The 22116-nt window shown below is 44.9% G+C and overlaps 1 protein-coding gene across 1 annotated transcript in view; it reads left to right on the top strand.

The window, feature by feature from the left end:
• CHRNA7 (cholinergic receptor nicotinic alpha 7 subunit) overlaps nt 1-22116 on the top strand; it is a 127876-nt gene that overhangs the window by 65467 nt on the left and 40293 nt on the right. The window contains exon 4 of the mRNA XM_057543560.1: nt 3561-3670. Within this exon, the coding sequence (XP_057399543.1) occupies nt 3561-3670 (110 nt within the window). The remainder of the gene's footprint in view (nt 1-3560; nt 3671-22116) is intronic.

Genomic DNA, 22116 nt, shown 5'->3' with positions numbered 1-22116 from the left:
GCTTTACAATGTCAGCCTTATTGTTCAGAGTCTCATAACCCACTCTCCAGCCTCTCTTCTCTTCCCAGAGATATGGGTGGGGTGGGGATAAGGGTTCCCACCTTCTAATGCAGGGTTGGTCTTTCCGGTGACCAGAGGCATTCTGCTGGCCTGAGGCTGACTAGGGGCCCCACCCTAAGCCAGCTCATTAGAATAAAAAATATGCTTAAAAGACATGTGATCACTCAGGAAGTTCCCAGGGTTTTAGGAGCTCTGTGCCAGGAACCAAGGAAAAAGACCAAATATATTTCTTATTATACCATACTGTATTTTTTTTTAAATGAAGTAAACTTTCCCTTTCTTCCCTTTCATTCACTTGCTCTCACTCTCTGCTTTCTTTCTTTCTTGCATTAAATATTTCCATGCAAGTGTGCACATACACATTTAAAAAGAGTTTCCTGTGGGCCCAAGGCAGGTTCTAATAGGGCCAGTTCTCAGACCCCTGAAAGAGTGGGATTCTTACTGTGCATTTTAGATCAAGGGCCCCTTCCTCCCCTGCGTTTCCCCTTAAGCATCCCATGTAATCTTGATGTCTTAATGAGAAGGAATCACACAGAAATAGGGAGAGAATGCAAAGTGCAGCCTCTTCTGACGGGAAGCTCTGGGAGGGTTGGCACTTCTAGGTTCATGCCTGTTTCCAGGTGCCCACGTGTGGAAGCCGTGCCAGCTGCTGTCTGTGCACAGATTTTGCTCAGTGCCTCTGCCTTCCCGCGCCCTGCAATCTGAGTGGGCAGTGAGTGCTTTGGAGGATAGAAACCACCCCCACCACTTGTTTATGGGCCCTTTTCCACATCCATTCTTAAGAAATCTTCATGAAAACCCAGGACAATGCAGCACCAAGGTTCCTGCTCCATCCACCTCCTGACACTGAGCTGGCCCTTGCTTTCTCCACCTTTGGCTGCAGCTCAGTTATTACAGCTCTCACGTCCTCTGAGATTTTGTGAAAGGGAGGGATCCCTCTTCCTTTTAAAGCCATCATTTATCACGTGCCTCCCAGGGCCATGTGACTTATCTGCTGTGACACTATCTCATTGCATCCTTACAGCGCCCGATGAGGTGTGACACATACGAGCAAACTGCAGCACAGAGAGGGTGGCTTACCTGCTAGAGCTCACACAGTTTTTCTCTGCCGGAGCCTTGGTACAAACCTGCCTGTCTGATTCCAAAGCTCCCGGTAGCCCCCCTTTCTGCCGTGAGGGTGGGAGAGACCCAGCTTGGCTTTGGACTAAGGGAGAGCCCCAGAAGGGCAGTGCCTTCAGGGATGATGAGCAGCCCACCTTGTTGGGGTGCAGAATCTGCCTGTGCAGGCAGATTGGATGGGAAGAACCAACCATGGTAGAGCCTAGGAGTCACCCAGCTTGAAGTCAAATAACGCCATTCTGAATCCTGATCCAGTGACCAACAAAATATATATCACTTCTCTGGGCCCCAGATTTTTCTTGTAAATAGGAATAGTCATGCTGGCATCCTGGCATCCTGGTGAGCATGGTACACATAGCAGACACTGAGTGAGCAGGATGGCCGGGATACATGCCCTGGGGCACATGCAGCTGAGTAGGAGCATGAGTAGGGGAGACGGGAGGGGTGAGGAATTGCCAGGGAGGCTTCCTGCAGCTCAGATCAGGTGCCCTTAGGAGAGGTTTGAGTTTGACCAACAGAGCGCTCCCTCTTCCCTGCTTCTCCTTGCGCTGTGGTCATCATTTCAGCAGGCAGAAGAGATGGGTGTCTGCCTGCCACACCTACCTTCCTGGGCAGTTCTTGGCACCCTGGGGCCCTGAGCAGCATGGTGGGGAAGGTGATAGTGTAAGGCTCTGTGATAATCAGCTGCCAGAGAAGCATCCCAGGGCTGGATATGAGGACATGGTCAGGATAGCACAGATGTTGGGCACATAAGGGCTTATGCCCAGAATAAGGGAGAGGAAAGAAGGGAGCGCTGGGCAAATGGGGCAGAGTTGGAGCCGCTGGAGCGGACACAGCATGGCTGGTACCCAGGCCTTCCTGCAAAACCGCTCGAACAAGTCTGGCTCTTTCTGGGTGCTGTGCTGTCCTGTCACAGCAGGGTGAGGGGGGGAGAGACCCTCCCCAGCCACACATGTCTAATTAGAAACATCGGCCAGGTGGGTCTCTATCCTAAATGCCCCAGATGATACTTCAGCACATTAGGTATCAATACACCCTCCTTCTCATGGTCCATGGCTGTGAAATGCTGTTACTTGCCTGCGTATTCCTTCTTGTCTGACTTCAGATAGTCCCAGAACTGGGATGCTTGCCTGCCCTTTCCAGAGGATGGTGGGATCTCTGGGACATGCCCTTTGACCTCTGTTGCAAGTTTCAATAGCTCTAGACCCACAGCCCCTTGGCTGCAATTCTCAAATCTCAGCAGCTCTGAACATGACAGGGTTTTTTGTTTGTTTTTGTTTTTATAACTTTACATCAAACTGATATTGATATGCATTTATTTTCTCAGTAAAAATATGCATGTTTTGCTGCAGAAATAATGATTGATTATAGGGAGTTGTCCCTGGACCAGCTTCGGGTGTTGCATCACATACCTTTTTAAATCTGAGAAAGTTTGAGCTCCAGAGCAGGTGGCCCCAGGGGGACTGAATACAGGATGGGGACCTTTACTGGGTCTGCTCTGATTATGCACACCTGTAGGAGCTGATGAGTCCAAACCCAGCAGCCCTGTGGTCCTGGCTGGGTGGTGCTGGTTGTCCAGCAGTGCAGGTGGGGTCCTACCTGGGCAGTCTTTACAGAGCTAGTGGACCCCAGGTAGCTCTGGGGTGCATAGTCCTGGGGCGGAGGACCCCAGACATGGGCCTTCATCTCACAGAGATCCCTCAAGAGCCAATTTCAGGCCTAGCCCCAAAGAGATGCACCTGTGTTCACGTGTTTATAAATATTTCCTGAGTCTTACCCTGTACCCTCATGTGCTGATTCATTGTTTTACTGCCAACACCCATGTTTGCACTTTTGAGTTGTGGTGTCAGAAGCACTATTCCTACATGAAAATAATATTTCAAATCCAAAAACAGGGCCTTAGAAATTTCTGAGAGGTACCCCTGCAGCTGCATGAAGTTGTTTCATGGAAATAAATATTCTTCATTTTTCCAGCTTGGTTCTTGTTCTAATTGAAATAATGAATTTATTTGTCCAAAGTGTCTTTACAATGGAAAACTTTGAAAGCAAAACAGTTCTTCATTTGGCTAGGATAAAACCCATCTGCTATAGGAGGGGAAGGCTTGGGGGCATTCAGTGAACTGGAATTAACTTTAATGCTACCCTCTGACTGTGGTCATGGTGACAGCAGGATCTTAAATGTGATTTTTTTGCTATTCATGGTCATTTTGTAAGGGGTTATTTAATTCCCAGTTTCCATATATTTTACAGATAGCAACTCAATTATGTAAATAAGTGTCTGGAACTCTTTTTGGTTTTGAACTTATCTGATAATCTCTTATAAGATATATTAGCAGGCAAGGAAGCAAAGTGCTGCTAATGCCGCCCTCTGTGTTTGTCAGTCTTGGATAGATCACTATTTACAGTGGAATATGTCAGAGTATCCAGGCGTGAAGACGGTTCGTTTCCCAGATGGCCAGATCTGGAAGCCAGACATTCTCCTCTACAACAGGTAAGCACAGTGGACAAAGGAAAAAAATGAGTTTATTTTTGGACGTGTTTAACAATCAAGCATATTTGAGTATTTTATAGCAATGCCAGTACATTATCTGTAATTTGGGACTGTGGATCCCCACGAGGCTTTGTAGGAAGCAGCCCTGTCCCATGTCCAGCGTTCTCTGTCCTGGCACGCAGGCCTGCAGCGCCCAGCACACTGCCCCCGATGGCCATGTCCACAGGGCTGTGCATTAGAGGTGTGTAGGTACTTGTGTGCATGTTGGCACTGAGACATTTTTGCATGTGGCCATACCTTTGCCCCTGAATGACAGCAGTTACAGTCACAGCACGAGAAGTTGCTGGTCAACGGGACGCATGGCTGGAGTCCACTTTCTGGACCCACGTCCTCATTTGATGCACTGTCCTTTGGGCATTGGGAGAGCCCTGTGGGGCAGCTGAGCACAGGAGACTGTCATCTCTAGCCACACTCAGAAGCTTGTACCTGACAGAAGAAAGGCAGATAGCAGTCATGTTCTAATAAATGTAGTCCTTCTCCTGAGGTCAGGAAAGGAAGGATTCATTAGTCATCCAAAACTGTCTGATTTGTAGAGTGGAAGCCCAGAAGGCAGATATCCGGGTAGGATAAATTTCTAGAAGCATTAAATTATTTGCTAAACTACATAGTCAAAAAAGGGAACCCAGCACCTTTCTTTCTAATAAGGCATAGGATGTGATAACCAGCTTAATATACAAGAAAGATATTTCCTAGTGATGGCTGCTGCCTCTGGTCCCACCTGGACAAGAAGGAAGCCGAGTACCTTCCTGACTCAGGAAAACAGTGCTGCCATCGGCCACTGCCCACGGCCATCCCCCCAGGACCAGCTGATGTGTTTGTCCTGCACTGGCTCCTTCCAGAAGGCTGGGTATTCCAAGTCTTGTTTCCCCTTTTAATTATTTTTCTTTCTTACTGACATCACATTTCATTTGAATCATTGGGCCTGTCTCTAGAAGACTATACCTCTTCTGATTTGCTGCCACTCTTCAGTTTCTTAAATTAGTTCAGGCGGCTGAGCTTTGAAAGATGTCTCAGGTCAGAGTAAGTGATCCCAACTGAGTAGAAGCACAGGCGTTCCCATGCCTTCTCCTTGGCTCATCTGTTTCCTGGGGGCTATGTTAGTTGCCCAGGGCTGCCAGAACAAAATACCGCAGACTGGGTGACTTAAACAACAGAAATTTATTTTCTCAGAGAAATTTATTTTCTGTTGGAGGCTGGTCGTCCCAGATCCAGGTGTCTGCAGGGTTGGTTTCTCCTGAGGCCTCTCTCCTTGGCTTGCAGATGGCCACCTTCTCCCTATGTCCTCACAAGGTCTTCCCTCTGTGTGTGTCTGTGTCCTCGTCTCTTCTTATAAAGACAGTAGTCATGTTGGATTAGGGCCTATTCTAATGACCTCATTTTAACTTAGTTACCTCTTTAAAGACTGTCTCCAAATACAGTTTCACTCAGAGATACTTGGGCATGTGGATTAGGACTTCAACCGATGACTTTTGGGGGAACACAATTCAGCCTATTACAGGGGCATTGCCGTTGACTGCTTAAAGACAAAGGGTTAGGATTGAACAAGTCTGGGTGTAAATCTTAACTGTAATGTTTACTATGTCTGTAAGTCTCAGATTCCTCCTTTGCCCAGTGGGGGAAATGCCAGCCTCGCAGAGTTTGGAAGGATGACTGCAGATGTACATAGCATGCTTGGGTGGTACTTGGCAAAGAGTAAACATTCACTAATGGCAGTCGTGTGCTCACAGGCCTGATGATGAGGATTTCTGCTTCAAGTAAGACGGGTTTGACAATTTAAAAAAGAAATGCCAATAATGATTCAGTTTTTTTAATCTGAAATCAACAATAAATATTATGGTAGAATCTTAAGAATGAGGCTTTAAGAGATGGTTCTTATGGCTTATCTGTAAGACCTTAAACCCCAATAAATAAAATGTTTGGAGTTTCTAATATTTTGGCTAATGAAGAGTTACCAAGTATTCTATACATACCTGAATTTCAAGGAGCAAAGATACAGCCGTCTCCATCTGATAGATGACAACAGGGACCCGGCCCCCAGGAATAATGCATCCCCTTCTTCCTCTCCTGTTTCCCCCGGAGCTCCAAATAACCATCTTCCTCCTGCCTCTCAGTCCCGTATCCCTATTGAATGAGTGCGCCAACCTCTGTCACGGGATCTGTAGAGGCTGCCTCCTCTTCTGCGTTAGTTTTCTTCCGAGAAATGAGATGTAGGGTTTTTTACCTGAAGTAACTGCTAACTATATGGCTGCGCGTCCACGTGAGCACAGCGAGGGGTAAGCAGGTTATGCAAGATATTGAAGCCAGTCGTAGACACGGCGCCAGTTATCTTTTGCTGCTTAACAAATTAACAAATGACCCTGAGCTTAGTGGCTTAAGGAAGAAACACAGCGCAGATTATTTCTCGCCATGCTGTGGGCTGGCTGGGCCCGCGTGGCTGCTTGTCTGCTCCGTGAGATGCTGGCGGAAGGCGACGGGCCGGGGCTCAGATGAGCTGGGATGTGGGGATGCACCACCAGGGCTGGCAGTGGTGGTGATGGTGCCGCGGGTGGGGGCTCAGCCGGGGCTGCATCTGTGCCAGCTCGGCTGTCTCCTCCCTCCCCGAGGCTCTTCCACGTGGGCTGGCGACGCAGGAGAGGAAGGAAGTGGGGGCTCCGGGGCCCTTAGGGACTGAGCGTGAGAAACCAGACCAGCCCTTTACCTGGTCCTGTTGGGCAGAGTAGATATGGGTGCAGCCTGGAGGAGGGAGGAGAAATCAGCTGTCCCCTTATCCAGGGCACCAGGGAGGGAGGCGGGGAGGCTGCCCTGGGGAGACCAGCTGTCCAGGCTGAGAGGGGACAGTGATGGCACAGGAAGGTCAGAGTGAAGACTGGGAGGAGTGGAAGGACCAAAACAGACGTGCATAATGAACGAGCACAAAGCTCAGGGCGCCCTGAGGGGCTAGGAGGAGGGGGAGACGCAGGGTGACCCCGTTATCCCTGCCTCCGTGGGCTAGCCTCCCTCTGCTGCCACTCCTCCTGCCCCAGGTGTGTGTGGGCCCCCCGCCACCCCCCACCCCGCAGCCTCCTCTTCCACCTGCTGTCTGTCAGCTCAGGGATGTGCCCTGACTCCCACTGTTTGCACGTGCCCCCTCTCGGCATGGGACAGTCACCCTCCTCTCTGCCCCTAGACCTCAAGTCGACAGCCCTTTGACTCCAGACACCTCTCTCTGTCACGTGGTCTCCTAGAAGGGCGTTCCTGTGCCCAGTAGCACGCAGGTTCTGCCCCCTCTCCTGGGCACCTGGAAAGCACCTAACTAATATTTGTGCACAGATGAGATGGAAGCACGGAGGGAGGGTACAGGTGTGAGGAGGAGGAGCGAAGGGGATTATCTGTGTGATGCCAGTGCCGCTAAGGACAGCAAGGGAAGAAAGGAAGGAGAGAAATCATATTGGCAGCCTGGAAAATGTGAGACTGGGTGACTGAGTCCAGCAACTGACACAGGAAGTAGCAAAAACAGGCCTGAATTTAGTAAGATCCTAACCTTCCAATACTACTCTGTTATGGGGGATTTTGAGAGATGTTGAACTTGATACTTTCCACCAGACAGAGGGTCTCAGAATGGTATGTTTCCTCAGTGGGCGCATGTGATAGTTCATTATGTGTGTGTGGTGGGGCTGGGCACACTTCCTTGAGGAGGGTATGTACCATCCTTCTGTGTGAGCGTGGTTTGGAAGGGAGCATTGATTCAGGTCAGGGGAAACATCACCAACATGTATGTTACATTTCTCCTTCTATTCCAGCTCAATTTTGTAGTCCAAGTGCGAGCCCCACATGGTGTTTGAGATAGAGTACATTTTCTGTGCTTTGAAGAGGCTGGGTCACTGCAAAACAGCCGTCTCTGCATCATTTCTAGGATGCGCTGCTTTAGTGCCCTGAGGGATGATGAACAAGTTACCATTGCAGGCCAGCTGGCTGGGTGGCTCTGAGGAGAGGACGGGCTCTGATAAAACCATCCCTGCTAGATGCTGAGCCCAGCGGTTTCTTGGTTACTTTGTTCTCCTTTACTTTAAGCTTGCAGTTCAAGGATTTGTCTGAACACAGTCTTGCTCAAAGTGAGTAGCAATGGTGGATGGCTTGTTACGATTTCCTCCCCTTTTTTGGTTTTTATCTTCTGTATGATTACATTTGTTGATGTTCTAGAATAGGGGATAGAAATCAATAAAATGGTTGCCTCTGGGAGGGGCATTTGACTGGAAAGGGGCATGAGGGAACTTCCTGAGGTAATGGGAGTGTCTGTATCTTGACTTCATGGTGATTATGGTCACATGAATGTAATCTGCATCAAAATTCAATGAACCAGGACCTCCCCGGCAGCGCAGTGGTTAAGAATCCGCCTGCCAGTGCAGGGGACACGGATTTGATCCCTGGGCCAGGAAGATCCCACATGCCGCAGAGCACCTAAGCCTGTGTGCCACAACTACTGAGCCTGCACTCTAGAGCCTGCGAGCCACAACTACCGAAGCCTACGTGCCTAGAGCCCATGCTCTGCAACAAGAGAAGCCACCGCAATGAGAAGCCCGTCCACCGCAACGAAGAGTAGCCCCCGCTCGCCACAACTAGAGAAAGCCCACACGCAGCAACGAAGACCCAACACAGCCAAAAAAAAAAAAAAAAAAAAATTCAATGAACCACACACCAAAAATCTGTGCTTTCTTCTTGTAAATTATAGATCAATTTGAAATGTGTAATAGGTTAAATAGCAGATGGTTCACAAATAAAGAGAAGATCAGTGAACTGAAAGACACATTTAAGTCATTTACACAGCAAGTAGCAAAGGGATGCAAAAAGATGAAAAATAAGAGAAATGTCGCGACTTGGAGAATAGAGTGAGATGGCCTTAAAATGTTTAATTGGAGTCCAAGATAGAACTAATAGAGAAAAAGAGGGAAAAGCAGTGTTTAAAGAAGTAATGGCTGGGAATTTTCCAGAAATTATAAAAAATACGAATCATCAGGTAAAGGAACCCCAACCAATCCTAACTGGGACAAATATTTATTGCAGTTCCTGTCTTTGCAGAACAAATCACTCCAAAATTTAAAATAAGAATCCTTGTGACTTCTCCCCGTCACTGTGGGTCAGGGATTTGGGGAGGGGTCCAGCCCGGTGCTCTGACTTCAGGTCTCGTGAAGTTTCAGCCCAGTGCTGTCTGGGGCAGCAGCCTGACAACCCAGATGGCTGGCAAATTGATTTTGGCCCTCAGTTGGGAGCCTTAATTCTTATGCACATGGGCTTCTTTATGGATTGCATGTGTGGTGGATGGCTTCCCTCAGAATGAGTCATGCAAGAGACTGACCAGGGAAAAGCTACAATGCCTGTGGGCAGAATGAAAGGCCTGGCTGGTATCAACGTCGCTTTTCAGAGGAAAGCCTGAGCTCCAACAACGTCTTAGCCACCCCTGCACTGTGCAACCACGGGCGGCTGCCTCAGCCTCTCCAGGCTTCTCAGTTCTTGAGCTGTTTCTTCAGAAAATCCCATGACAATAATGGAATCTTTGTTGATGAATGTAATTTGCTGATGTTTTTGTTGGCTCTGTATTTTTAGGACAGAGTCGGGTGTCAACCATCTCTTTCTCACAGGTTGTGCAAAACCACATTTGCACATCTGCAGGCTCCTGTCTGGCTCTGAGGCTGCAGGCCTCTGGCTCCAGCCCTCTTTCTGTCACATGTTTCCCTGACCCTGTGGCTGATGGCAGACCCTGGGGAGAGGGCAGTGCATGCAGTGTGATCCAGCCCGAGAGGGCTTGTAATTGTGCTGATCAGTGAGTCACCAGTGAAATAGAATTTATTCTCTTTCCAAGTGTCTTAAATTCCCTTAGAAATCAAGACAAGGATTCAAGTACACATTGTCTGAGAGAGGACGTGAGACCAGGGAGGGAGGGAAACCAATATAGGATGTGTCAAAAAGCTACTGCTGTGGGCAACAGGGCCCATTCCCACCGGGGACGTCCGGGGTGTTTATCTGCCAACCGCCTTCTGTCCTAGATTGACAGCTGCTTCCAGGGGTATCATTCTGTTTGCCTGTCCCATGCACAAACCAGAGCCTTGGTCAGGGCTGCCGATTCTTGGCATGCACAGCTGTCAGGGCCTCAGGCACGGACAGGACAGCTGTCAGCATGGTCAGCTCAGTGCAGGTGAGTGGCTCACTGAAGTACCAGTCATTTTCACCTTGGCCTGATTGGAGGTCCAATCCCAGCTCCTGGGGGCAGGGCAGCAGTGGCGTGAGTGATGGGAAAGCATCTTGGGACTCAGGCAAAGTGGAGGAGGCAGGCAGGTGGCAAAGGTAACAGAGACCAACTGGGACCTGCATCCTTGTGAGTGGCAGTTGCTCCCCTGGGCAGCATGTATTGTCATGGTATCACAATGGTCCACGTGTGGGATGGGATCTTAGGGAGTGAATCTCTTAGACTCAGTGCTGTCGCTGCTACTGGCGCCACAAGGAGGTTCCCAGGTTGATGCTCCCAGGCCCATCACACAGCCGTGGCTGGTCTGGGGGTGGGGGTCAGGGCAGGACGCATCACTGAAAGGATGTCAGTGGCAGCTCTTGTTACGGCAGGGAACTCCAGTTGAGCAAAGGTAATTTTCAGCTTTGGATCTTAGAGAAGGAGGCTTTAGGGCGTGCTGTGATAGCATCTGCATTATCAAATCTTCTGACCTAATCTGGAGGGAGGCTGTTTGTAGATAAGGTGAGGTGAGAAGAGGGCAGAGCAGTTTTTAGGAAGTGAGTGGAACCTGCCAACTTTGTCCATCCAAACCTCCCCCTTCTCACCCCTGCCGCTGTGGATGTTTGTTTTTCGTTTGTCTCTTCAGTCAACCAGTATTTAATGAAGGCTTACGTGCTGTTATCACACACTGTTCTAGGATCTGAGGACATCTCAGCGATCAAGATGGACAGCCCTGTAGAGGAAGGGAGAGAGGGAGGGGAGAGCATGCATCAGGTTTCTGGGGCTTTGAGAATTGGGGAGAGAGCCTCACATGTGCTGGAGCCGGAGGTGGGGTGTGAGACCAGCAGAATGGCTAGAGGGAGGCTGTGGAGGAAGTCAGAGCATCAGGGAGGCAAATGCTCTTGGCAGAAAGAACAGGTGCACAGGCCTGCCAGGAAAGGTTGTGAAAGGCTTTGAAATGCAAAGCATCATCATCATAAAATAAATAAAATGGTGAAGGAGAGAAAGATGAGTGGGAGTCTATGACATCTCCGTGTGAGGTCACCTGCACCCTCTAGTTATCAGATGCTCTAGTAGACTCAGTAGGCCATGGTCTTTGAACTACCTTTCACCTTTGTAAGTTCTAGAACCGGTAGTGGTGGAGATGATTCCAGTCCGTAGAGAAGCAAATGGATTCTCTCTGGTGGACTCTTCTGTGAATAGACGGGCTCAGCATTCCTGGTCACCAGTGTCCATGTCTGCTCTTTGGATGCTCCTCAGAATTGGTCTTTGATGCTTTGCTGTTTCCCTCATTAACTAATGACTTAAAAAATAAATCTTTGACACATGTTCATTTTATATTTGTATAAGTATCATGATTTTATCTTTTCAAAATGTATCTTTTTTTGATCACCCTGAGGCGGGAACTTGTCATCTAGATCTGTCCTTGGAGCAGAAGGGGCCAGAGTGGCAGGAGTGGCAGGGGAGAGGCTCAGAGACACTGGGGGTGCCGCCCAAGTCTCCCAGGTCTTGGCTTTTACTTTGCATGAGACAGGAGAGCCTCTGAGCCTCTTAGTAGAATTGCATTTCCTTTTTTGCTCTGAATAACTGTCAAAATCCTAATTCATATTCTCCTTTTGACTTGCTAGCAGCTGATTCCCATCCCATGGTTATTTGTCTGGAAGTTATTATCTGTTCTTCTCTGCTGTACACTCCTCCCAGCTTACGGCAGTGGATGTGTTTTACCTTTGTCATTTCCTCCAGCATCTTGGTAAAATCAGGGGACAGAGGGCACGTGGACGTGCGTCCTCATTCAGCTGCTGGGATCCCAGAGACCCGGCTGCCTCATACTGACTTGGAGCCCAGCCTTTCCGCACAGCATGGACTGTCACTAGCCGACCTTTAGTGCCCCTGCTTTGCTCCACTCTTTCTGCAAAAGGCTGGGTGGCTCCAAAGTCTGTGTTAGCATCCACATTTCTCAGGGCAGGAAACTGGTGCCTGGAGAAGTTCAGCCACTTGCCCGAGGTTACCCAGCAGGGCATGCTTGACTCTGGAGTGTGATGTACTTGCCTCTAGCTGTGCTTTTAGAGCTCTTGTGTTTTATTTTTCTACGAGTTAGACGAAGTGCAATCACTCCTCTCGCTCCCTAAGAATCAACTCCACGTTCAGACCTTCTCTGGCCACTCTGTCTCAGCCTTTTTTTCTTGTGCTCTGGAAGGAGTGAGCCTGTCTCCTCCCAATTTCAGAGCCGCTGGGGGATTTTCATACATCGCTTCCTGCTGATCTTTCCTCAGCATCCGACAACCAAATTTTCCTTGACCAAATCCCTTGCCAGCCAGCGTGGAATGACAAAATGCAAACTGCTGGGCGGGAGTTGGAGCAGAATTTCAAACAGAGAGCCGGGTGCTGCAGCCAGCAGAGATTTCTAGGGATAGCTTTGTATCCAGGGCTGAAGACTGTCTTCCTACCTGTGGCGCCAGGCCAGCCCACCGAGTCCGCCACCCCCTACACCCTGAGGGCTGCAAGACCCATCCAGCCCAAGAGCCTGGCTTTGGGAGATGAGCTTATTGATCTTCGTGATGTCAGACATGGAGCCAACTCAGCTGTAAGGGTCTGTGTAGTAAATACGTGAGACAGGAATTCAATGGGGAGTTCAGTCATCCTCAGGAGCCTCCTGAGGGAAGGGAGAGGCCAAGGTCAGCCCTCATGCTGCCCCCTCCTCAGCCTACTGTGGGGTCCCTGTGGGATCTCCACTGCCTACCCAGGCTGTGGGCCATCTGTACAGAGGAAGGAGAGCATAGAAAGTTGTGACTGACAGGGACAAGACATGGGGGCGGGGTGCTGGTCCTCCCCCGAAGCCCCTGGGACTTCAGCTATGCAGGGGCTGGGTCAAGCTGAGTGTGCCTATGGCATGCATCAAAATCTGGAGGAACTGGACTGTGGGACAGGGTCTCTGGGCCGGTGTGTAGCCGATGCTGTCTGTGCAGCTCAGGGGAATCTTCTGAGGACGCACCTTCACTGCCCTTGAGGCGTTTGTAATCAGTTACATATCACTTCATCCTGGTGGGCTGATCTGATCTGATTCCTGATTGCGGTGAAGCCTTGTGGAATTACTCTCCCTCACTCGCAATTAAGGAAACTGTTTCTGAGACACAGGACCAAGGCCTTGACTCCCAAACCTTTGACTTTTCCCAACACTTGACAATCTTGTCATGGGTGTAAGGGGCTCAGAAGATCATCTTACAGAGCAGATGATGTGAGTCAGGGGTCGGGCAGGATCTGGAGGAGAGAGACCCTCATCCAGTGGTGGGGGGAGAAGTTGTTCTGGGAAGGGGGCCAGACTGGACCTGTCTGCCAAGGGCAGTCCCGGCGCAGCTGTTAACTGTGCCTCTTTCACTTCTAAGAGTGGCCCAGCTTAGATAATAATGTATGTTGTCCTCTCACTTAGGACAAGTGGCTACAGGGAGACAACAGTTAAATGAAGACCTGGAAGCCAACAGGATAGGGCACCTCAGGGGGAAACACTAGGTGAGGCCATGGCACGGAGCTCTTAGGGGGGGACCGTGGGTGACAGTCTTGGAGGGGAACAAATGTTACAGGACCTCCAAAACATTGCTTTTATTTAATTCAAGGGAGGGGGTAAAGAACAGGATAATAGGCCAGGATGAAGTACAGTAAGGCATTCAGACCAGTCCAGCTGGGCTTCTCCTCTAGGACTCTGACCTTGATGTCCAGTGCAGTTGTTGCCTCTGTGATGCTGTGGGCCTCAAAGGACTTGGTGTTTCTCAGCATTACATCACGTGCAAATCCAGTTTAACACTCAGGTTCCTACCCTCTGGCCAGCAAGCTCCGTCAAAGGGACCACGTTCTATTCACATCTTTGATTCCTAAAGGTGAATGTGGCAAACAGCACATGGAAGGCATCAAATTAGAGTGAGTGGATGCGGTGTTGGGGGCTGTGACCCTGGTGCAGTAGGGAATCGCTGGAGGCCTTAGTGCTTGGCGCTCACAGCTCTGGATTAAGAGATCCATTCCCAACAGCAATAAATAAAAAATAAGTGAACTCTGGTTGTTTGGGACAGGGGTGAGGGGTATGGGTCATAAAATGCAAATATCTAGAGTTTATCGTTCTCTTTTCTCCTTCACTTCCCCTATCAATCTATCATGAAGGATTATCCAATTTAAACTACTCAAGTTATCTTTTAGCATAATTTATGGTCTTTTATTGAAGATAAACTATACCTTCTTAATCAGATCTTTTTGTTACTCTCATTATGTATCACTGTGGCTTTGAGTTCCATACCAGAAGATTACACATGCATTCTATTCTAGTTTTTTCTCATGCTTTTTGCTTTTCTAATGCTTTTTGCTTTTCATTTTGTGGGGTTTTTTTTTTACTTAAATTTTTTTTAATGGTGTAAGGTGAGGGTCTAACTTTACTTTTCTTTAAAGTGTAGAAAATGGTTCTAACATGATGTACTAAACATTCTGTCTTTTTCCTAGTGAATTGAAATGGGATAGCTGTATTCATCTATTCAGTATCAGTAACCTACTTAGTGCTAAGGAGAGAAACAAAAAGAGACATATATTTTGAATATCATGCAGAAATATTAAAATATCCAAAATATAGGGAAAACCTTTAGAAACCCTCAAAGTGAAAAATTACAGTAACAAGAAACAAATTTGCCTTAGTTAATAAGGTCTTACTCAAATATTAGAGGGAAATTATTATTATTTTTTAATATCTTTATTGGAGTATAATTGCTTTACATTGTTGTGTTAGTTGCTGCTGTATAACAAGGTGAATCACCTATACGTATACATATATCCCATATCCCCGTCCTCTTGCGTCTCCCTCCCACCCTCCCTATCCCAGCCTTCTAGGTGGTCACAAAGCACCGAGCTGATCTCCCTGTACTGTGCTAGTGCTTCCCACTAGCTAGCTATTTTACATTTGGTAGTGTATATATGTCCATGCCACTCTCTCACTTCGTCCCAGCTTACCCTTCCCCCTGCCCGTGTCCTCAAGTCCATTCTCTACCTCTGCGTCTTTATTCCTATCCTGCCCCTAGGTTCTTCATAACCATTTTTTTTTTTTTACATTCCATATATATGTGTTAGCATACAGTATCTGTTTTTCTCTTTCTTAATTACTTCACTCATATGACAGACTCTAGATCCATCCACCTCACTACAAAATAACTCAATTTCGTTTCTTTTTATGGCTGAATAATATTCTGTTGTATATCTGTGCCACACCTTCTTTATCCATTCATCTGTCAATGGACACTTAGGTTGCTTCCATGTCCTGGCTATTGTAAATAATGCTACAATGAACATTGTGGTATATGTCTCTTTATGAATTTTGGTTTTTTCAGGGTATATGCCCAGTAGTGGGATTTCTGGGTCATATGGTAGTTCTATATTTAGTTTTTTAAGGAAATTCCATACTGTTCTCCATAGTGGCTGTATCAATTTACATTCCCACCAACAGTGCAAGAGGGTTCCCTTTTCTCCACACCCTCTCCAGCATTTATTGTTTGTAGATTTTTTGATGATGGCCATTCTGACCCGTGTGAGGTGATACCTCATTGTAGTTTTGATTTGCATTTCTCTAATGATTAGTGATGTTGAGCATCCTTTCATGTGTTTGTTGGCAATCTGTATATCTTCTTTGGAGAAATGTCTATTTAGGTCTTCTGCCCATTTCTGGATTGGGTTGTTTGTTTTTTTGATATTGAGCTGCATGAGCTGTTTGTATATTTTGGAGATTAATCCTTTGTCAGTTGCTTCGTTTGCAAATATTTTCTCCCATCCTGAGGGTTGTCTTTTCGTCTTGTTTATGGTTTCCTTTGCTCTGCAAAAGCTTTTAAGTTTCATTAGGTCCCATTAGTTTTATTTTTGGTTTTATTTCCATTTCTCTAGGAGGTGGGTCAAAAAGGATCTTGCTGTGATTTATATCATAGAGTGTTCTGCCTATGTTTTCCTCTAAGGGTTTGATAGTATCTGGCCTTACATTTAGGTCTTTAATCCATTTTGAGTTTATTTTTGTGTATGGTGTTAGGGAGTGTTCTAATTTCATTCTTTTACATGTAGCTGTCCAGCTTTCCCAGCACCACTTATTGAAGGGGCTGTCTTTTCTCCGTTGTATATTCTTGTCTCCTTTATCGAAGATAAGGTGAGCATATGTGCGTGGGTTTATTTCTGGGCTTTCTATCCTGTTCCATTGATCTATATTTTTGTTTTTGTGCCAGTACCATACTGTCTTGATTAATGTAGCTTTGCAGTATAGTATGAAGTCCAGGAGCCTGATTCGTCCAGCTCCATTTTTCTTTCTCAAGATTGCATTGGCTATTCGGGGCCTTTTGTGTTTCCATACAAATTGTGAAAATTTTTGTTCTAGTTCTGTGAAAAATGCCATTGGTAGTTTGATAGGGATTGCATTGAATCTGTAGATTGCTTTGGGTAGTATAGTCATTTTCACAATGTTGATTCTTCCAATCCAAGAACATGGTATATCTCTCCATCTGTTTGTATCATCTTTAATTTCTTTCATCAGTATCTTATAGTTTTCTGCATACAGGTCTTTTGTCTCCTTAGGTAGATTTATTCCTAGGTATTTTATTCCTTTTGTTGCAGTGGGAAATGGGAGTGTTTCCTTAATTTCTCTTTCAGATTTTTCATCATTAGTGTACAGGAATGCAAGAGATTTCCATGCATTAATTTTGTATCCTGCTACTTTACCAAATTCATTGATTACCTCTAGTAGATTTCTGGTTGCATCTTTAGGATTCTCTATGTATAGTATCATGTCATCTGCAAACAGTGACAGTTTTACTTCTTTTTTCCAATTTGGATTCCTTCTATTTCTTTTTCACCTCTGATTGCTGTGGCTAAAACTTCCAAAACTATGTTGAATAATAGCAGTGAGAGTGGGCAACCTTGTCTTGTTCCCAACCTTAGTAGAAATGTTTTCAGTTTTTCACCATTGAGAACGATGTTGGCTGTGGGTTTGTCATATATGGCCTTTATTACGTTGAGTTAACTTCCCTGTATGCCTACTTTCTGGAGAGTTTTTATCATAAATAGGTGTTGAACTTTGTTGAAAGCTTTTTCTGCATCTATTGAGATTATCATATGGTTTTTCTCCTTCAGTTTGTTATTATGGTATATCACATTGATTGATTTACATATATTGAAGAATCCTTGCATTCATGGGATAAACCCCACTTGATCATGGTGTATGATCCTTTTAATGTGCTGCTGGAATCTGTTTGCTAGTATTTTGTTGAGGATTTTTGCATCTATGTTTATCAGTGATATTGGCCTGTAGTTTCCTTTTTTTGTGACATCTTTGGTTTTGGTATCAGGGTGATGGTGGCCTCATAGCATGAGTTTAGGAGTGTTCCTCCCTCTACTATATTTTGGAAGAGTTTGATAAGGATAGGTGTTAGCTCTTCTGTAAATGTTTGACAGAATTTGCCTGTGAATCCATCTGGTCCTGGGCTTTTGTTTGTTTGAAGATTTTTAATCACAGTTTCAATTTCAGTGCTTGTGATTGGTCTGTTCATATTTTCTATTTCTTCCTAGTTCAGTCTCGGAAGGTTGTGCTTTTCTAAGAATTTGTCCATTTCTTCCAGGTTGTCCATTTTATTGGCATATAGTTGCTTGTAGTAATCTCTCATGATCCTTTGTATTTCTGCAGTGTCAGTTGTTACTTCTCCTTTTTCATTTCTAATTCTATTGATTTGAGTCTTCTCCCTTTTTTCCTTGATGAGTCTGGCTAATGGTTTATCAATTTTGTTTATCTTCTCAAAGAACCAGCTTTTAGTTTTATTGATCTTTGGTATCATTTTCTTCATTTCTTTTCAATTTATTTCTGATCTGATCTTTATGATTTCTTTCCGTCTGCTAACTTTGGGTTTTTTTGTTCTTCTCTCTCCTAAGTGCTTTAGGTGTAAGGTTAGGTTGTTTATTTGAGATATTTCTTGTTTCTTGAGGTAGGATTATATTGCTGTAAACTTCTCTCTTAGAACTGCTTGTGCTGCATCACATAGGTTTTGGGCCATCGTGTTTTTGTTGTCATTTGTTTCTAGGTATTATTTGATTTCCTTTTTGATTTCTTCAGTGATCTCTTGCTTATTAAGTAGCAAATTGTTTAACCTCCATGTGTTTGTATTTTTTACAGTTTTTTTCCTGTAATTGATATCTAGTCTCATAGCGTTGTGGTTGGAAAAGAGACTTGATACGATTTCAATTTTTTAAAATTTACTAAGGCTTGATTTGTGACCCAAGGTATGATCTATTCTGGAGAATGTTCCATGAGCACTTGAGAAGAAAGTGTATTCTGTTTTTTTTGGATGGAATATCCTATAAATATCAATTAAGTTCATCTTGTTTAATGTATCATTTAAAGCTTGTGTTTCCTTATTTATCTTCATTTTAGTTGATCTGTCCATTGGGGAAAGTGGGGTTGTAAAGTCCCCTACTATTATTGTGTTATTGTCGATTTCCCCTTTTATGGCTGTTAGTATTTGCCTTATGTATTGAGGTGCTCCTATGTTGGGTGCATAAATATTGACAATTGTTATATCTTCTTCTTGGATTGATCCCTTGATCATTATGTAGTGTCCTTCTTTGTCTCTTGTAATAGTCTTTATTTTAAAGTTTATTTTGTCTGGTAGGAGAAGTGCTACTCCAGCTTTCTTTTTTTTTTTTTTTTTTAAATATCCGAAATTGGAGTTTTTATCTCTGTACTTGAATTATTTGGCTAGATGGTCAAGGTCAATACAAACTATATAGTTTTTGAGTTTTTTTTTTTTTAATTTTATTTATTTATTTATTTATGGCTGTGTTGGGTCTTCATTTCTGTGTGAGGGCTTTCTCTAGTTGCGGCAAGTGGGGGCCACTCTTCATCGCGGTGTGCAGGCCTCTCACTATCGTGGCCTCTCCCGTTGCGGAGCACAGGCTCCAGACGCGCAGGCTCAGCAATTGTGGCTCATGGGCTTAGTCGCTCCGCAGCACGTGGGATCCTCCCAGACCAGGGCTCGAACCCGTGTCCCCTGCATTGGCAGGCAGATTCTCAACCACTGCGCCACCAGGGAAGCCCCAGCTTTCTTTTGATTTCCACTTGCATGGAATATGTTTTTCCATCTCCTCACTTTAAGTCTCTCTGTGTCCCTGGGTCTGAAGTGGGTCTCTTGTAGACAGCATATATACGGTTCCTGTTTTTGTATATATTCAGCCAGTCTATATCTTTTGGTTGGAGCATTTAGTCCATTTACATTTAAGGTAATTATCAGTATGTATGTTCCTATTAGCATTTTCTTAATTGTTTTGGGTTTGTTATTGTAGGTCTTTTCCTTCTCTTGTGTTTCTTGCCTAGAGAAGTTCCTTTAGCATTTGTTGTAAAGCTGGTTTGGTGGTGCTGAATTCTCTTAAACAGTTATGCACCCAACACAGGAGCACCTCAATACTTAAGGCAAATAATAATATCTAGTGTATTCCAAAATGTAGATATCACATGGCTTCTTTTCTCTCATCACAAAGCTCTATAAGTGGAATTTATCAACAAAGGGATAGTAATACAGTATTATGTATATATGTATGTATAACGTCCACTTTATTTTTAAAAAACACTCTTAAATTAATCTTGGCTATAGGAACTTTTAAGAAGTGTCTTTTAAAGAATGAATAACAATGAGTATGAACATATCAAGACCAGGGACAGATGTCAAAGTCGTGTCTAAAGATAAGAAAACAAGGAAGTTTGAGATTTGATTAATTAATCCTATACCTCAAAAAGTTAGCAAATGCATATCAGAATAAACTGGAAGAAACTAGAAGGAATTAGTAAAGACGTAACAGAAATGGTTTTTAAAAGGCATAAAACAAACACACATTTAAAAAAAAGAAAATTCAAAACTAAAATCTAGTTCTTTGAAAACGTCAAAAAAGTGAATGAATGAAAGAACATATGTATAAATTTAACATCTGGTTGAAATGGGTGCTTTTTGAGGGAAATAAATATTACTAAATATACCTAAAAGGTAGAAAATCAGAATAGACTTAAAAATACATAAAAATGGAAAAAGTAGGCAAATATATACATTTAAAAGTTACATTTTTACATTTGAATTTTACATCTTCAAAGAATAAATATACATTATATAAATTGTTCTAGAACATGATAAAAGATAGAAAATTTATAAAGCTAACACATATTAAACATGACAAAGACATCTGAATAGAAGAGAAGTATTGACAAATCTTACATGTAAATATGAATGCAGATACCCTAAAAGAATACGACAAATGAATTCCAGCAGTGCAGTAAGTGAAAAATACCAAATAATTTTTATCCCAGGTAGGCAAGGATGGATTAACTTGGTAGATTTACTAATGCAATTCACGTTAATTTGTATCCATGTTAAAGAAGGAAACAAATGAACAGAGACCGAAAAAATATTAAATTCAGCTCTAATTCTTTTTTTTTTTTTTTTTTAAAGTTTTACTTGATTTTATTTATTTATTTATTTTTTATTTTTGGCTGTGTTGGGTCTTCGGTTCGTGCGAGGGCTTTCTCCAGCTGCGGCAAGCGGGGGCCACTCTTCATCGCGGTGCGGGGACCGCTCTTCATCGCGGTGCGCGGGCCTCTCTCTATCGCGGCCCCCCCCGTCGCGGGGCACAGGCTCCAGACGCGCAGGCTCAGCAATTGTGGCTCACGGGCCCAGCTGCTCCGCGGCATGTGGGATCTTCCCAGACCAGGGCTCGAACCCGTGTCCCCCGCATTAGCAGGCAGACTCTCAACCACTGCGCCACCAGGGAAGCCCCTCAGCTCTAATTCTTGATGTAACACATTATAAACCAAGACTAGAAGAAAACTTTCATAATTGGATAAATACAATCCACAAGAAAACTGCAGTAAACATAAACTAATAGTTGAGAAGTTAGATCCACATCCAAGTCAGACATAAGGCAAAGATGCCAGATATCCCTCCTGTCAGCAGTCTGCTGGAGGGTGTAGCCAGAGCACGACAAGAAAAAATTAAAAATAAGAGATCTATATATAGCAGGAAGACACAACACTGCTGTTACTTCTAGTTGATTATTGACTTAAAAATAGAATCTGCTGACAAACTTGGAGCTAAATAGAGTTGAGCAAGGAAGACGAGATAATAGCTGAGCTACACATCAGTGACTAACAGGGAAGCAAAATGGAAAACAGGATCTCATTTACAATAGTGAGCATAACCGTGAAATACTGAGGGATAAATCTGGGACAAATGCACCAGCCCGTGAGAGCTGAATTTAGCAATTATTCTGTCTCTGTTAAGATTATGTCTTTGCTTCCTTGTCTAACATGGATATGTAGTGAATTGCATTAGTAAGTCTACCAGTTTCATCCACCTTTGCCTATCCAGGATAAAAACCCACCAAAGCATCTGAAAGAGTGTGCAACCAGAAGCGCCATTGCTGTGGGGGACCAGGTTCCGGGGCCAGGGTCTAGAACCTCTCTGCCCCCATGTAAGCCATGTCTGCAGTCCTTCTGCACCAGGTCAGAGGGTTCATGAGGAGACATTCAATGGGCTTTAAAAACTCCCAGGATGCTCAGAGGTTTCTTTGGTGTGGTCCTCTGAGTCCTTGCAACCCATGTGGGTACTCTCAATCCTCCTACTCATTTTGACTTTTCTGATTTGATTTTCTGGCTTCTGCTCTGCCTAAGAAGCTCCCAAGTACTTGTTAGCAATGGAGGCTTCATCTCTACCTCCCTCAGGGTGAGATACAGCAGGTGTCGAGTACAGCTGAGGAATCTGCTACAAGTGGTCCATGGACCAAACTTTGAAAGACTCTGACCTGCTGGGCACAAATACCAACTTACATATCTTTAATTAGGTGGAAACTAGGAGGAATTTGGGGGGGTTGATGTCATGAATTTCAGCCCATACAATAACCTTAATTAAATTCTTGTCTCCCTCTTGCTGTCCAGAGAGAGACACCAACTGAATGATGAAGGATGCTCACGACGTTGGTGGCCTATGGCAAAAGAACAAATGGGAACTTGATTCTAACCATCTGAGTGCTTCTCCCTGGTACTTACCTAGGTATTCTCATTTTCCCAGGGTGCATTAATGCTTTAGGGAATTATTACAGGATTCCTTATGCATTTTGTAATCTACAGGCAGGATATATTATGGCTATAACATAG

Source organism: Balaenoptera acutorostrata, chromosome 3 (assembly GCF_949987535.1).
Source record: "Balaenoptera acutorostrata chromosome 3, mBalAcu1.1, whole genome shotgun sequence".
Lineage (NCBI taxonomy): Eukaryota > Metazoa > Chordata > Mammalia > Artiodactyla > Balaenopteridae > Balaenoptera > Balaenoptera acutorostrata.
This window is presented reverse-complemented; position numbering and strand designations above follow the sequence as displayed.